At 30.4% G+C, this 18,955-nt stretch overlaps 1 protein-coding gene across 1 annotated transcript in view; it reads left to right on the top strand.

Annotated features, from left to right (window-relative positions):
• The window catches only part of LOC134708211 (ETS translocation variant 1-like), a 44,199-nt gene that overhangs the window by 22,054 nt on the left and 3,190 nt on the right, over positions 1-18,955 (top strand). The window contains exons 6-9 of the mRNA XM_063568570.1: positions 4,737-5,019; positions 8,113-8,324; positions 9,133-9,237; positions 18,446-18,645. Coding sequence (XP_063424640.1) covers positions 4,737-5,019; positions 8,113-8,324; positions 9,133-9,237; positions 18,446-18,645 — 800 coding nt within the window. The remainder of the gene's footprint in view (positions 1-4,736; positions 5,020-8,112; positions 8,325-9,132; positions 9,238-18,445; positions 18,646-18,955) is intronic.

The raw sequence follows: 18,955 nt of genomic DNA, 5'->3' as shown, positions 1-18,955 counted from the left end.
GATGGCTACTCAGTGACCTATAGTTTACTATACATTATGTGTTTTGCTCATTGTTGATGGCTACTCAGTGACCTATAGTTTACTATACATGATGTGTTTTATCATTGTTGAAGGCTACTCAGTGACCTATAGTTTACTATACATGATGTGTTTTGTCATTGTTGATGGCTACTCAGTGGCCTATAGTTTACTATACATGATGTGTTTTGCTCATTGTTGATGGCTACTCAGTGACCTATAGTTTACTATACATTATGTGTTTTATCATTGTTGAAGGCTACTCAGTGACCTATAGTTTACTATACATGATGTGTTTTGTCATTGTTGATGGCTACTCAGTGACCTATAGTTTACTATACATTATGTGTTTTGTCATTGTTGATGGCTACTCAGTGACCTATAGTTTACTATACATGATGTGTTTTATCATTGTTGATGGCTACTCAGTGACCTATAGTTTACTATACATTATGTGTTTTATCATTGTTGATGGCTACTCAGTGACCTATAGTTTACTATACATGATGTGTTTTGCTCATTGTTGATGGCTACTCAGTGACCTATAGTTTACTATACATTATGTGTTTTGTCATTGTTGATGGCTACTCAGTGGCCTATAGTTTACTATACATGATGTGTTTTGCTCATTGTTGATGGCTACTCAGTGACCTATAGTTTACTATACATTATGTGTTTTATCATTGTTGAAGGCTACTCAGTGACCTATAGTTTACTATACATGATGTGTTTTGTCATTGTTGATGGCTACTCAGTGACCTATAGTTTACTATACATTATGTGTTTTGTCATTGTTGATGGCTACTCAGTGAATTATAGTTTACTATACATGATGTGTTTTATCATTGTTGATGGCTACTCAGTGACCTATAGTTTACTATACATTATGTGTTTTATCATTGTTGATGGCTACTCAGTGACCTATAGTTTACTATACATTATGTGTTTGCTCATTGTTGATGGCTACTCAGTGAATTATAGTTTACTATACATGATGTGTTTTATCATTGTTGATGGCTACTCAGTGACCTATAGTTTACTATACATTATGTGTTTTATCATTGTTGATGGCTACTCAGTGACCTATAGTTTACTATACATTATGTGTTTGCTCATTGTTGATGGCTACTCAGTGAATTATAGTTTACTATACATGATGTGTTTTATCATTGTTGATGGCTACTCAGTGACCTATAGTTTACTATACATTATGAGTTTTGCTCATTGTTGATGGCTACTCAGTGACCTATAGTTGTTTCACTTTTGTCATGCTGATGCCTTTTATAGTTACATTATGAGTTTTGCTCATTGTTGATGGCTACTCAGTGACCTATAGTTTACTATACATTATGTGTTTTATCATTGTTGATGGCTACTCAGTGGCCTATAGTTTACTATACATTATGTGTTTTGCTCATTGTTGATGGCTACTCAGTGACCTACAGTTGTTTCACTTTTGTCATGCTGATGCCTTTTATAGTTTACATTATGAGTTTTGTCATTGTTGAGGGCTACTCAGTAACCAATATAGTTGTTTGAATCTTCATTCATTAGTGTTGGGTGAATAAAGTTGTCTCACAGGCTGCTATAGTCCACATCTCATTATTTTTATAAAGAATTAAACATTGGAAAATTATGGTTTTTAAAAGTGGTGGAAAAAAAGAATTACTGTGGATTTATTTTTTGGTAGGAGATAAGAATTTTTGTGGGTGTGGGGGTGTATGTATACCACATCTTTAAGTATTCAACAAAGTACAAACGTTCTGTAGATTTGAAGGCAAAACCATTAAATCAAATATTTAGGAAGTTAAAAATAAAATTCTTAATAAACAATCAAATATCTGCCATTAACACTAAATTTTACAAACAACCAATCCATTTAGATATGGCATAGGAAAGCCATTGTAAAAGTATCAGAATGTGCTTTTTGCAGAATGTTGAAATTGGGCATAATGTTTTTGCAGCAATGTTTGGATTTTCAATTATTTGGACACAGGATTTAATGAATAAGTTTTTCAAGATATGGAAAGAATGTTTTTTGATTTATGGAATTCAAGATGACACTCCCTCCAACTGCCTCTCCTGAAAATACTTCTTTCTTGTGACATGCTTATGTGGCATGTTGTTCATAAACTAAGAAGTCATTTTTCTTTTCTTTTATGAATAAGATATATTGAAAATGAGAGCCATCAATTGAATTAATAATCAATGCACATTATATAGTGACAGATATAGTGAATAAGATCTTTATAGATTTTTTATCTAAATTCTGGAAAATAATGAACAATGATCGGAGCAATAAAGATATAGTGTAATTCACAACTCAATAAAGATACACTTTGACGATCAAATCTTTGATAAGATTAACGGGATTTAGATTTGACTTTTGTCATAACCATATTTAAAGGTCTAGCGATAGCTATGCTGCATTGACGAATCAACAAGAAAAAGGTGTAGGCATTGATCTTGCTCAATCAACCATTCTATATTATACAATTACTATTCAGCGCTGCTTTTAATTGGAATCACGATGACAGAATTTGTAGAATTGTGTCTTTTATCTTGGAAAATAAGATTATGTCTGTCTTTGTTTGTTTTTATCTTCATTTCTTGTAGAAATTTCTCATTTATGACAAATTTTATATTGTTTACTGCAGAAGTAGAGAAGTATTGTATTTTTTAACAGCTTTTTTCAAAACTGATTTCTACAAATTTTTTTTAAAAACTTTTTCTATTGTACGTAAGAAATAGATAATTTTACTGTTTGAATTTTTCTTTGAATCTACTACAAAAAAAATGGATTATCTTTAAAAAAAAAGAAAAAATGTTTATATAGAGAGTTTGAAATATATTGAGTACTATTAAAATAGAATATATAAGTCCTGTGTATTAAGGTAAAAATCATGCTAACGTAAACTAAAGGAACAATTAAGGTATTTTTTCTACTTCTTGAGTACATCTCGTATACACTTGCATTGATGAAAATGATGAATCATAACTATTACTCTTCAAAAATAAATAAAATAAAACAAAAATACAAATCCGAATAAAATTATGCTTGGAATTATGATACACTATGAGAGAAATATTTATCCCTTTTCAAGGCTTTAATTATTTCATCGAATTGATAACTTTATCCTGCATTTAACAAAAACCCATTTATAATATAATCATTTAATATTAAATCAACTTTTCTAGACAATAGATATGATGAAAGAAAAAAAAAAATCTATTAAAAACAAAAAGAAAACAGTACAAATATTCTTCACAGATAATTTAGAGTTAATCACAGTTTTTCACAGTGTCTGAAATTTCTTTGAACTAACAGACAATTTGTCAGAATTTCTATAAAAGTTATAGCCTAGACGGACTGCCGTTATTTTAACGGATTATTATACCGCAAAAGATGTCTCTTTAATTATTAAAAATGATGAAATGGACACCTCCATAGTAACAAAATCAATTCCCTAACGTTTTCAATAACCATTTTTTTGTGAGAATGAAAACAAATTAAGGTGGTGCATAGGACTCAATTACTCCTGAATGTTGGGGCCTTTTAACCTCGGCGACACTCAATCTTGTCTTTCTATGAATAATTTATGCTGCACATCCAAGAAAATTTCAGTAAGATCCCAATTAACTATGTCAATGATCAGCCATTTTTGTATATGTTAGACAAACACGTTATTGACGGGATAGAAATGAGATGTTATTAAAATTTAAGATTTAATGATCGTCTTGTCAGAAAAGATGTTGACAGCATCTTAATTCATTTTCAGTCTTGTTCATCTTCTCAACTTGTATTTCATCTTTTTTTGTTTTTATAATTTTTTTCTCAAATTTCTGTCTAAAAGACAAAGTAATTATTTTTCTTTGACTATTAGAAAGAGTTTAATATCTGTACTGTCAGAATAAGGTGCTCCATCATTTAAGTATAGATGATAAGTAATTTACTTATTACTAAAAACAGTTCATACCGTTGATTTACATCTTTGAAAAGAGTTTATATGAAATTGGGAAATTTAAAGCCTTTTAGTTTCTGAAGAAATTGAAATACATTGCACATGGTAATTTTACCTTCACTTCATAAGAAAAGCAGTTAGGTAAATTTCTGCCGCATCAATGCAAAGTTGCAGGATATGCAGTCAAATCGTGCTGTGTGGCAAATAATTTTTACCAGCAAAAGCTATAGGTCAAGGGAACTCCATGATTGAACATAAGAAAGAGGAAAACTCTTTTTCCGCCAGGGATGATTAACACAAGTGTCATTCAAATATAACCAAAATATTTGAATTTGCAGAACTTTTTGAAAATTCATAATTTCATTGAAGAAATATTTTGCTTCTTCACTATATTTCCCAGAAGACATCTGTCAGCTCAGCACTCAGAATTTTATTTCAGATCAACTGATCTGATAAAAGACTACTACTGCATTCTTGCTATATGCTAGTAAAATTGAGGCATCTTATTTAAATGTATTGTATGTCACACAATATATTTGCAGATGTTAATTTACCTAATGTGTTATATAATCTATCATTTAGAACTTATTTTCTCTGACAAAAATTATATTTTAAAAAAAAATTTAGAGAATATAATACTTAATTTAAAATACATGTATTTGAATATAACAATAGATTATTTACAGAAAATGATGTCTATCAGTATTTGTTTCTTTATTTTGTTGAATGTCTTATGTTGTATTTTTCTTTCCTCAGTTAATCCATACTTAAAGATTAAGACAGAGCCTAAAACAAGCACCTGCTGTGGTCCTGCCATACCTAACAGCTTACAGAAAGTAAACACCACATCTAAGTATGACTACGGAGAGAGGCGATATCTCACAGGAAGTGATCACACACCATCATCCCCGTCAGGGTCTGTGTGCTCATCATCGTCTGGAAAGGAATCGTCCAGTCTGTCACCTTGCAGTAAAGACGTGTCACAATATTCTAATGGGACAGATTCATCATGTACCTACATGAACAGATCACCTGAAAGGTTTGTTATTTACAATTGCAAGAGTTGCCTCCCATATCACTTGGCATTAGCAGGAGTTATCTCCCATCCAATCAAGAATATTACAGATCTAACACCTGAAAGGTTTGTTATTTACAATTGCAAGAGTTGCCTCCCATATCACTTGGCCTTAGCAGGAGTTATCTCCCATCCAATCAAGAATATTACAGATCTGACACCTGAAAGGTTTGTTATTTACAAATGCAAAAGTTGCCTCCCATATCACTTGGCATTAGCAGGAGTTATCTCCCATACAATCAAGAATATTACAGATCTGACACCTGAAAGGTTTGTTATTATTTATAGGGAGGGGGGATTATGTTATGAACGAGCAATTGGGATACAAGAAGCCTCCGAGTGAGTTGGTGGGTTCAAAATTTAAACAATCTTATTTCTTCATAGATCATCATATACTTACATGAACAAATAAGCTGAATTTTTTATCATTACTTAGAAATTGTAGGGAGCGAGTGAGTGTGAAATTGTTAAAAAATGAAATTAACAGATTATGCTTATTTTGTTTTACAATTGCAAGAGTTACCTCCCATATCACTTGACAATAGCAGGAGTTACCTCGACTCCCATACAAACAGGTATATAACAAGGCATAATTGAAAAAATAAACAATTATTTAATATTTTTAAAACAATTCTTTTATAGTTCATAAGTTGTCTATGATCATTTATTCATGTTTTTTTCACCATTTTATCTACTTGCCATAAAAATACTATTGGCAATGGGAGACAACTCATTATCAAATGAAAATTAATATGCTTTTTTTAAATGGTAAGAGATAAGTTGAGTTAAATTGATAAATTCTCTCAAAAGGTTTAGATGAAATATTTAATTGGAACATAAAAAAAAGTATACAAAAAATCCCCTGTTTTTTCATTGAGCTGGTTGTTATTGTATGGTTACTGCTAGTAACTGGTCTTATACCTGAAAATAACTATAGAAATAGAGCAAACTTTAAACCAGATGATCAAACATATTTTTATACCTTAAAAAAAAAAAATGGCTGACTTAAAATAATAAAATACAATGTGATAATGAATTTTGGACAAACATATATAGCTTTACGTATTACTTTGTTATGTAGTGAGCCCTGATTTTTTGAATTTTGCCATTTTTTGCTTTAGAATTGATAAATATTTGTTTATTACTTTGATAGAGGAGGCCTGTCATTTATTTGTCTTCTTCTGAAATGGGGTTGGGTTATAAGTAGACCAAAGCCTCTCCTGGATGTACATAATATAAGTTTAGTTTATTATTTAAATATATACATATGACTTAATTCTTGTAAGATTTTTCAGGGAAAGAAAATTAAGAATAGAACTATCTTGTTATGTCTAAATATATGTGTTGTGTAAAAAGTTAAGGATAAAACTATCTTGTTATGTCTGAATATGTGTTGTGTTTATAATTATTGCCACTATCTCAGGCTGTTGATGCATACAATACAAATGGTATTATCTCTTGTACACTTAAGAAACTTGACTGATTTATGATCAATACAAAATCCATTGTATTTGAAGACTTTAAATTGGAACTTATTTTCAACTTAACATGCAATCTACCTTTTATAATTTTCGTTGTCAAGTTATGCTTTTTGTTGTCATGGCAACAAGAGGATGAAAGGTTGTCAGTTTCAGAAATAAATTTGATGTCACATTGTTACGAGGATGTCATATTTCATTGTGAAACTGACATACCTGGCTTCTGAGAGAAATGAATGTGGATTTCGCATGTGTATTTACAGTTAACGACCTAGTATTTACTTAATGGTTACAAGCTTTTGGTGACAAAATGAAAGTTAATGGACGAAAGTGGGAAACAACTTAGTGAAATATTGCATGCATTTTTATAATAATATTTGATAAAACAATTTGTGGTAGGGAATATTTCTCTATTTTCACTTTCTTTTATGATTGTAATGATTTTCCCTAAAGAGAGGCAATTGTCTTTAAAAATATACAAATTAAAACACGATTAGCAATAGAAAATTTACCTTAAAAATTGTTTATACTAATAGAAAACAATATACCTTGATGAATGTTAATAAAAGGAGTCAGGCGACTCATTTATAAATTGAAAGGAAACAATATTTTAGAACTTTCTAAACAATTGAGTCATAAAATGTAAATTTGGCTGCAATAAATACCAGTTTCCCTGAACTGTATTATTTAATCCATTTGCCTTAGTTCATTAATGTCAGAGCATAAGATTTCTATAAAAAGAGTGTTAGTTTATGAAAAGGGATTTTGCTATATTTTTTTCCACAGATAATTGTTATGTTTATTAGACACAATCCTTTGTGTCATCTTTCCCTTCTTTGAGTGAATAAACAGTATAATTTTTTCTAAAGTTCTTAAAGGTCACTTAGATGGTCCAATGGAAAAATATGATTACTTGTAAAAAAAAAATGGATGAATTTTTATGACATACTGTGCTTGGAAAAGCAGAATATGGTTAGGGATGACAATAAGTCAATTAAACTACATTTATGAAGACATCGTTAAGTTAAAGGATTTTCTTTTATAAGAACTTTAAGTAAAACTATTTTGTAACCATTCAATAGATATAGAAAGATGTGGTATGAGTGCCAATGATACCATTCTCCATCCAAGTCAAAATTTATAAAAGTAAACCATTATAGGTCAAGGTACAGTCTTCAACACTGAGACTATGCTCACACTGAACAGACATGGAGCTTAATAAAAGGCCCAAAAAATACTATTGTAAAACTATTAAAACAGAAAAACCAACAGTCTAATCTATATGTATATAAAAAAAGTATATAAAACAAAATCGTCTGTTTGACTTACTGTGGATTCATTTATTTTCGTGGGTATCAATTTTCGTGGTTTGAGGAAAACTAACATATTCGTGGATATTTAATTTCGTGGTTTTGGCAAAGTCTACACTCATTCCTTTACAAAATTTGTATTTCGTTAAACATTTGAATTCGTGGTTCTCCTGTAGCCACCAAATCCACGAAAATTGGTATCCAACGAATATTAATGAATCCACAGTATAAACTTTAATTATAACTGTTTTTATCTCCAGAGTTCCAAGATCAACCTCAGCACCACAGAAGGGTTATTTCTCACCTGATCCACAAACCAACTATTGTCGTCTTATGTCCACGACTTATGCTCATCATTTCTTCAAGCAAGAGTTGTACGACAGAAGCTATGATATTTCTAGGAACCATGGCTATTCACAGTTGCCTTCTACACAAACACCTACCATTAAACAGGAGCCGAGGGAATTTACATTTGACAATGGTAGGTTCATTCTTAAGAAGATGATCGCTCAGCAAAGTTTTCTTCTAAATGAATAAAAGTTACTTGAAGTTTATTTTTGTACAGATTTTTGTAAAAAAAACTTATTCAATTTTGTTGTAATTTTTTTTTTAATCTTTCCCCAAGCTGTATCTTAAGTGTGCTAATTTTGTCAGTGATATAACATGAATATTTGCAGACAGGACATATGTACTTAAAACAATTGTTAGCCATACAAGATTTCAAAAGATTTCTTATAATTAGAGGTAGTTTTATGTCCATCCATGTTTCCAACAAGGGTGTTAAGTTTTATGTCTGTACTTGAATCTATATGTTCAGTTTTATGCAGTAGCCTTAACGTACCCTGTGCAACACATTGCAGGGTGCATAGAAAAACTTGTTGTTTGTCCATTTGTCTGTGCATCCGTCCTTTTGGTCTTGTTTGTGCTCTCAAATGTATAGTTCTTGCCAAATTTTTATTTAACTTATATTACAGGTTTATGTTCTAAAGTCAGTGCTGATCAATTCCACTAATGATTTCTATTTCTCCCTTAGCTTTTCTTACTTTTACTCTATCCAATAATTTAGCAGTGATAAGGTTTATAATAATATTTTTAATTTGTGTACCAGTAAAAGAAAGAATTTATAAATTTTGAATTTCATCTATTTTATTTCTCATTACAAAAACAAAACCCACACATGTATATAATATCAAAACATTGTTCAAGTTGTAGACAATAAAATCTGTTAAAGGGAGACAAACAAAAAGATTTTTCTATTATATATATATTAACTTTTTATGAAATTGTAGGTTTTCCTTGTCCCTACGACAATCCAATGAGATTTTTCTGTCACGAGTCAGCTGACTCGTCCTATTTAGAAAGGTTTAGAGAAAAACACAGGGAGAGATTTGAAGGTTTGTTGATTTTTGTTTAAGAAAAGAAATATAAAAAACTGAACATTATAAGGCAGATTTTCTACTGGATCAGAAAATTTCTTACTGTTGGTTACTTATATATCCCCCTTACATCAAAGTCAACAACATCAAAGTCAACAATTACAAAATTATCTCCCTTTAGCCAATATCATTACTTATCTTACATATTCACAATTATAAGAAATCAATGTTTTTTTATTTTCAAAATAAGTGGTCATAGGTCAAGAAAATGTTGAGCCTTAATTAAAGATAAGACTGAATCAAACTTCATCAAACTTGGAATGAGATGGTGACATTTTTCCATTTTTGAAGGTCATGCTTAAATAAAAAAAAAATAATTGAGGTAACAGGGATTGAAATGGAAATAAAAGTAATACATTTTCATTCAAACGGATATTCTAGAGAAAATTCCAATTTTATATTGGTGTTCTGGACAAATTCCCATTTTAGAAACCAAACGACTCAGAAATTTCATTTTTGTACCCCAAAATGAAAATAACATCATTATTTTAGACATTTGAATTCATAATTTTCTTAACTTTTGTAAAAATGCTTGTAAATTTTTTTATCTATCCCATCTGAAACTGCAATCAGCTGTTGAATAGTTTGTATATATCCCAAAGGCTCATAACAAATAAAATCATAGTGAATTTGTATGCTGTTCGCATCAGTAACAAATGTTTCTGGTGACAAAAAAGGAGTTTGATTAGCTAATTTAAATAAGAATAAAATAAAACACAATCAAGATCCAGTTTGATGTCTTATTTAAACAGAGTCAGGAGACTTTATCTAGTAATAGTTTCCTAATCACAGGCATCCCTACCAGAAAAATCAACTCTAATTAACTCCCAAGTGAAAAGCTGCGGCTGATCAAATTCAATTAGAATTAACACCATCCTTTTACGTTTGGGATCAAAATCTCTTCGGCAACACTATACGTAAATCCAATTTGTAATTAAGTTGACCACTGGAAGAATTTTGAGTTGATCTTTTAAGAATAATGAGACCTTAATCCTGTTTGATGAAAAAATCTTGTGAAGCTATCGATGTGCTGGAATGGTTGACATCTCGTTAGTGGATGGGTATTATCTGATAGAGAAAGGTCAGTTTTTGTCTGACTTTTTTACCTATGTGAAAAGGTTAAGAAGATTTGACAGATAATGACATGAGACGATTCTTATAAAGAAAACCGATTTGGATGTTCTATTGTTATAATATGTTAATAGTTATTAGGACTTTAAAAACTTCCACAGTCCAATTATTCTCTCACTTTCAAAATGTACAATTGAGAGTTGACAGAAGTTGACATAAATAAAACTTAAAGAAAAAGAAAAAAAGGATGAAAATATAAAACAAAGAATCTCCAAAAATTAAAAGTCATAAGGTGGGAATACCAAAAGGGGAGAAAGATCCCAAGGGACCTACTTAAAGCCACAAGTTAAAGAAAGCCACCAATAACACAATGGCCATAGAAAAACAACTGTCCACAAAACAACACAGATATGTATAGTGATTATCCCATTTAAAACTTAGGATGAACTTGGGTGCTCTGGAAGGACAATTTAAAGTTGTATTGACCTATTATATAGTATGAAGTAAACATGTAAATATCTTTTATTATATGGTAAAAGGAGGGGGTTACTGTTTCTTAGTACAGTTGCCTTACCCTATTTGATTTCAGAGAGAAGTTTCAGTGTTGAGCTGAATTTAAATATTATCTGTTTATTATTTGATAACCAAGTTGATTTAAAAAAAATCTCTATAATTATTATTTTTTAGGGAGAAAAACACATTTATACTCGAAATTATAAGATTTGTTTAAAAAAAAGTAGGATTTTGGAAATGAGTTTTTATTTCTGTACCAAGATATTCTACAAAAAAATCAATAGACCATGAATTATTCATGAAATTTTACAATAGGTGATCAGGAGTTGATTTTTGTTAGTCGTTACTTTATCTTTTCTTGTTTGAATAAAGCCCATATTGACGTAGAATTAGCGATAATTTTTCTTTTGATAATGAAAATGTCATCGGTAGCACACAGAAAAATGATGTACAAACTTTATAATTATTTTTGTATTCACTTAGTGGTAGTTGGATTATTATCATGATGGGCAAATTGATATTAAGTTTTACTACTACAATTCATCAAAAACATGTCGCAAAGTAATTTTACAAACATGTACCGTCTACACCGGATATGGTTTGGCTCATAAAATATATTTCTTTAATATTTATGTAACAGCAACCAAATGAAAGTCTGAAGTTCTACTAATTGAGTATTTTTAAGTCAAATAACTGGTTTATATCATATGTATGCTATAAAACATCTAAACTTTTTCACAAACTTTTTAAAATTATAATTTTTCGTCGTGATAATTTTTCTATTCTCATACATTTGGAAAAAAAACAAAACATTTGTTAATGTTTATGAAACAAAACTAGTTCATTTTAAAGAGATCATATATCATTAAAGAGCTCTTTCATTACTGTTTAAAACATTTATGGAATTATTTAACATTGCAAGATACCTTTATGTAATTTTTTTTTTAATATTTACCATACATTCTTGTATGAAATTCAGGCTCTGGCTGTTTTTTTTTTTTACCTTAGAATTATTCCAATATATAAATGGAGGTATTAGCATTATCTTTTGATTAAACTTTCTTGCTTTTTCTTGGATTAAAATGCATTTAAACTTTTTGACGCAAAAATATAACTAAATTTCCTCAGTATCATATACATCTATATTAAATAGTTATAAATGTTTAGCAAATTGATTTGTAAATCAGGTTCTACTTTAAGTAAGTCATGGTAAAATAAATGAATTATCGCTTAATCACAGCTTTACAATTGTAACATTATTTTTTACAGTTAATTCTAAATTGATAATTATTTGGTGTAAAATCTACCCTGTTATTCATTTTGAACATCAGGGCTTAAATCATCAAGTTGTGTATTCTACCTTGCTGTTCATTTGAACGTCAGAATTTTTATTCATTTTGACCGAATCATCCTTATAATGTTAAATTTTTTCACAATAGATTGAATCTTTTATTATTATAAGATCCTAGGTTGATAGCCATTTTCACCATTCAATCTGTAGCATCGTCCTTGATCAAAGAGACTTCCGTTGTACTTTCGTTCTATTGTGCTTGGTTGTAATAACGCCGTGTTAGTTAGTGTAATTAATTTTTGATTATCTGAGTTAATAGTCTTATTAATGCAGTCGGGGCTTTCACCGCATAAACAGTTAACCATTGTTCATTTTCTTAAATTAGCCTACAATTCTGTTCAGGATCGACTATTTACAAAATAATTACCGTCATTTTGTATAATTTTCACAAAATCATATATTCTAAATCACTGGAATTTGAATATCTATTCTTCTAAAATGGTCGTTAGATTTCGTAATGGTTGGAATTTACTAGAAAAACAGAATAAAGGTTATTACTATACATCTATTATGTTGCAATTTTTCTTCTAGCTTGCTTCTAAATTTTGGATAATTATACAAAATACTCGATAATTTCATTTTTTTTGAAATCATAGATTTAATGTTTACATTAGAAGATAATTTGTCTTTTTCCCACGTTAAATCTGAATTGTTCATATGAAAGTGATCAAAAATATATCGTATTTTACACTATTTAAATTACAAAAGCCTCAATTTTTATGAAAACCACAAATTAAAATTTCATGTGTCATCAGTGTATATATCAAGTTCTTCCTTGTTATATCACTCATTATCGATTGATTGTTGCTTAATGACCAGTTGCAAATGTTTCATGCATGTTCTGGATGAGAACAAATTGAGAATGTGTACATTACGTAGGTCACGATAAAGCGGGTACTATAATAAAGGGTAGAAAATTAAAATTCAAGTGGAAAATGAGAATATATTGCAGCCTGTAGCCAGATGCTATTATTTGGTAGGCTTTAGTTGACCCCCCCTTTTCAACAACAAAAAAAAAGTAAATAAAGACTTCAATAGTCTAGCTAGAGATTTGAGTCAGAGCTTTTGTTGTGACCCTAGATAACCCCCTTCAAGATATCCTTGCAAAAGGGCCTGTCATCAACCATGTTTTTTTTAATCAGAAGATTTTTTTGTTTGAATTAATTTTGTAAAATGTTATATAATGCCAATGTTTTTCACTGCATGAATTTCCTTTGCTTCAGTAATGCAAAAAAAGGTTCTAACTTTTTTCAATTGCACATACAAATTTGTAGTTTGTCTAATTTGTTCAATCAACAAAGAGACAAACAAATCTCAAACATGCTTTATTCTAGTATTCACGACCATATTTGTCACATTTAACAAGCAAACTCCCCACGGAGAACATATTCAATATTTCTTATTTCATTAGGACTAGGGGATCAACCTCTTTATTAATTGAGCATCGTAAAGTGTGGAAAATTGCATTTTAAAATGCCAAAGAGCAAACAGTTTAGGTCCCGAGGGCTGGTTCTATGATTGAGAGTCAATTAGTTTGTTGATCAATCGTATGTTTCATAAGGGATTATTGTTGATCTATTAGCTTAATCCAATTCACAACTTAATTGAATAAAATTATTAGTTGTTAATCAAAAGTTTTCTCTCGCTTTATTATATTAGTTGGTAATTCGTCTATTTGAGGTGAAAATCTTGCTTTGAATGCTCAATGAAGCAGTTGTTTTGAAATAAAATCTCTGGAAAATGTACATGGAAATTTACTATAGTGTAAATCTAGGATAAGGATGAAGATTGGTTTATATGAATACATTAAGATATTAAGAAAGTATCTTTTTCAATAATTTTTAAAATCTTAGTATTATAATGGGGGATGAATTGGATGTGTGGTGTACAGGTTCAAAGAGGCAATTAACCAAAAATGTATTGATTGCTTTACGTCCAGTGAAAACAAAAAAGACTCTAGAGTTAAAATTATAATCCTTAACAATAGTCCAGTGTCTATACTCTATATCATATCACATGCTCTAAATCACAGTCTAGAATTTGATTTTTCATCGTGTATAGAAAACTCCCTAAATATTAAAAAAAAATCTTTATACAAAAATGTCTTCCATTCTGATATAAAATAAGAATTAAAAAAGATTTTTTTTTTATCTTGAAATGTATTTATGTTACATAGCATGTGTACTTGAGATGCTATAAATAAAAGGAGATATTTAGAATGATGACTTAGACAATGATAAGATACTAACCTTTCATAAGATAATTGTATATATCTTCTCAATGTTATTATGTTTACATTTGTAAGGATTCAAAAGGTAATTTCATTTTGTTTTATTATTCATGTCCACTGTCGTGATATTAAATATAAGATCATTATAGAAGCCAAAAACATAAAGAATGACCAAGTAAAGATTGTAACCAATGATTAAAAGATACAGTAGGACAATAAAAAGTGATATGACACCACATAGGCTTCCATTGATGGTTTAGGGTGTGTTTGATTAGTTGTATCAAGTTGATGGTTTACTCTATTCTAATCATTTGAAACCATTCAAATGAAAATAGAAACAACACAATTTAATCATCATTTGATGTTCTGTCCATGGCAAGGGTTGGTAGAACATTTTAGAAATATGACTCTTAATAGGAGATTTAGCTAATTGACTCTTTTGTAATGATATAAGGGGTAATTAGCGCATTCTGGTTTTATCCCATGTTCGGGCTTTGAAATTAGACTAGATGAGCAGTGTAAAGTGCGTTAATGAATTGTCTGTCCTATATTACAAAATTTGTATTGTAAAAACGAGTAGAATTGTAATCTCTTTGTTCAGTGGAATAGGACACTGTAATCTGAAAAGCATTTTGATGTCTAATCAACCTCGACAAGAATATAACAAGATGGAGGAAGATGTTTACTGATCAATAACAACAGTTTCATCAACAAAATCTCTTTCAATATTCAATAAATAGAAGTATTATACACAAAAATTAAAGAAAATTAAATTTAGACCACATAAAAAAGAAGATGTGGTATGATTGCCTATGAGACAACTATCCACAAAAGACCAAAATGAAACAAACTTAACAACTATAGGTCACTGTACGGCCTTCAACAATGAGCAAAGCCCATACCGCATAGTCAGTCCATTTGCATGTTATTGAGATATAGACATATGAAGAGTGAGATTTTGTATTTTTCATATGTAATGAATGGACGAAGCATGTTATTTAAGTTTATGAAAATACATTTAGAAATAAAAACAAATTAAAAAATGGTCACCCAAATTTTATTGGAGATACCGGTACATTTTTAAAATCCTTAAGTAAAAGAAAACATTAAGAAGATGTGAATAAAAGCTAATTTTGAATGTCAATGTTCAGTTGGAAATTTATTAATGTTTGAAGATACTGTTATATATATTATTTGATAATTTGTAAATTTTAATTTTGTAGCTTTTAAAAAAGTACAAAATCAAGGTTTCAAAATATATGGTATGATGCAATTTATAAGATTTTAGATTTTGTGGTCTTGATTTTTCTTCACAAAAAATAAAACTCCTTGTTGAATGGTAATTAAAGGAAATATTTATTGATATTTCCCTTTTTAGCTCACCTGGCCCAAAGGGCCAAGTGAGCTTTTCCCATCACTTGGCGTCCGTCGTCGTCCGTCGTCGTCCGTCGTCGTTTTTAACTTTTACAAAAATCTTCTCCTCTGAAACTACCAGGCCAAATTAAACCAAACTTGGCCACAATCATCATTGGTGTATCTAGTTAAAAAATTGTGTTCGATGACCCGGTCAACCATCCAAGATGGCCGCCATGGCTAAAAATAGAACATAGTGGTAAAATGCAGTTTTTGGCTTATAACTGAAAAACCAAAGCATTTAGAGCAAATCTGACAAGGGGTTTATTTGTTCATCAGTTCAAGATCTATCTGCCCTTAAATGTTCAGATATATCGGACAACCCGTTGTTGGGTTGCTGCCCCTGAATTGGTAATTTTATGGAAATTTCACTGTTTTGGGTTATTATCTTGAATACTATTATAGATAGAGATAAACTGTAAACAGCAATAATGTTCAGCAAAGTAAGATTTACAAATAATTCAACATGACCGAAATGGTCAATTGACCCCTTTAGGAGTTATTGCCCCTTTATAGTCAATTTTTAACCATTTTTCGTAAATCTTAGTAATCTTTTACAAAAAATCTTCTCCTCTGAAACTACTGGGCCAAATTAATTTAAACTTGGCCACAATCATTTTTGGGGTATTTAGTTTTAAAAATGTGTACGGTGACCCGGCCATTCAACCAAGATGGCCGCCACGGCTAAAAATAGAACATTGGGGTAAAATGCAGTTTTTGGCTTATAACTCAAAACCAAAGCATTTAGAGCAAATCTGACTGATTACAAATTGTTTATCAGGTCAAGATCTATCTGCCCCTAAATTTTCAGATGAATTGGACAACCCGTTGTTGGGTTGCTGCCCCTAAATTGGTAATTTTAAGGAAATTTTGCTGTTTTTGGTTATTATCTTGAATACTATTATAGATAAGAGATAACCTGTAAACAGCAATAATGTTCAGAAAAGTAAGATTTACAAATAAGTTAACATGACTGAAATGGTCAATTGACCCCTTTAGGAGTTATTGCCCTTTATAGACAATTTTTAACCATTTTTTCGTAAATCTTAGTAATCGTTTACAAAAAATCTTCTCCTCTGAAACTACTGGGCCAAATTAATTAAAACTTGGCCACAATCATTTTTGGGGTATTTAGTTTTAAAAATGTGTACAGTGACCCGGCCATTCAACCAAGATGGCCGCCACGGCTAAAAATAGAACATTGGGGTAAAATGCAGTTTTTGGCTTATAACTCAAAAACCAAAGCATTTAGAGCAAATCTGACTGATTAAAAATTGTTTATCAGGTCAAGATCTATCTGCCCCTAAATTTTCAGATGAATTGGACAACCTGTTGTTGGGTTGCTGCCCCTAAATTGGTAATTTTAAGGAAATTTTGCTGTTTTTGGTTATTATCTTGAATACTATTATAGATAGATATAACCTGTAAACAGCAATAATGTTCAGAAAAGTAAGATTTACAAATAAGTTTTACATGACTGAAATGGTCAATTGACCCCCTAAGGAGTTATTGTCCTTTATAGTAAATTTTTAACAATTTTGATAAAATTTGTAAATTTTTACTAACATTTTCCACTGAAACTACTGGGCCAAGTTCATTATAGATGCAGATAATTGTAAGCAGCAAGAATGTTCAGTAAAGTAAGATGTACAAACACATCACCATCACTAAAACACAATTTTGTCATGAATCTTTCTGCTTCATTGGTTTAATATTCACATATATATATACCACGGTGAGCGACACAGGCTCTTTAGAGCCTCTAGTTAGTAGGGTCTTATTGTATTCACCTTGTCCATCTGACCATACGTCTGTTCAACAATTTCTGTCTTACATTTATTTGACTTTCCCCAGGTACAACTAAAGGCAGAATTACCTCACAATTGGTTGTTTCAGAATCTAAAGCATCATGTGTAATTGTTCGTACCCCAAAATGAAAATATTGTCACGTCATTAGTTAAATTTCCATTGTTTATGAAATTTTGAACCTATCAGGACGTTTTGGTGTACTCTTTTGAAAATATTACCCAGGATGCATTAGATTCTGAAACGGTGAATTGGTCAGCAGTATGACATTAATGAGTAGTAACCATGGTAACATGCATGTTCCTCAGATATGTCAGACACTTCTTCCTGTTTGCTGATACTCTTTTACTTTTTTTTTTTTTTTTTTAAATAGAATGAACATTTTTGTCACCATGGTCACTCATTGTCCCAGTACAGTATTTGTGTACAGAATTAACTGTGATAAGTTTTAATATGTGAACATTTAACGATTTGTCAGACATATTCTTCCCGTTAACAGATAATTGTACATGTACTTTTTGAATATAGTAAACAAAAGTTTTTATTGTCACGCCTTTCTTCATTACAACTGTACATAACAACTTTATATTTAGTCTGTAGTTTTACAATGATGATTAGTAATTTGTATCATGTTATCACTTATCAGATCTGTCAGACAACTTTATCCTCTTTTCGGGTTGGACAAGCATGAAAAAGTTCTTTTTGTGTTGTAATTTGTTTCATATAGCCAGAAACTGAATTTTAAATATCATAATTTTCAATATTTATTATTTTCTTTACAGGAATTGAAATGAAAGCTGATTTTTATAGAGACTTCTATTTTGATCGCTACCATAGAGATGGACCACATCCTACCTATCAGAGACGAGGGTCATTACAGTTGTGGCAGTTCTTAGTGGCCTTACTGGATGATCCAGCAAATTCTGCATTTATTGCATGGACTGGTCGAGGACTAGAATTCAAACTTATTGAACCAGAAGAGGTAAAGAATTTAGGCAATACATATTAAAAAAAGAAAATGTGGAATGATTGCAATTGAGACAACTCACCACAAGTGACAAGTGACTCTAAAATTAACAACTATAAGTCACCATAAAGCCTTCAACAATGAGCCTATACTGCACAGTCAGCTATAAAAGGCCTCGAAACAACAAAAGTAAAATATATAGCTTATATTTTATAAACATAGGCATAGATAAATACTTTTGTGTTTAGGTTTGTCAATATATCCAGGATTTACAGATTTCCACAGAAACACAATACGTAACATAAGTGCAGTAGCAATGCAAATC

Source organism: Mytilus trossulus, chromosome 2, assembly GCF_036588685.1.
Source record: "Mytilus trossulus isolate FHL-02 chromosome 2, PNRI_Mtr1.1.1.hap1, whole genome shotgun sequence".
NCBI lineage: Eukaryota > Metazoa > Mollusca > Bivalvia > Mytilida > Mytilidae > Mytilus > Mytilus trossulus.
This window is presented reverse-complemented; position numbering and strand designations above follow the sequence as displayed.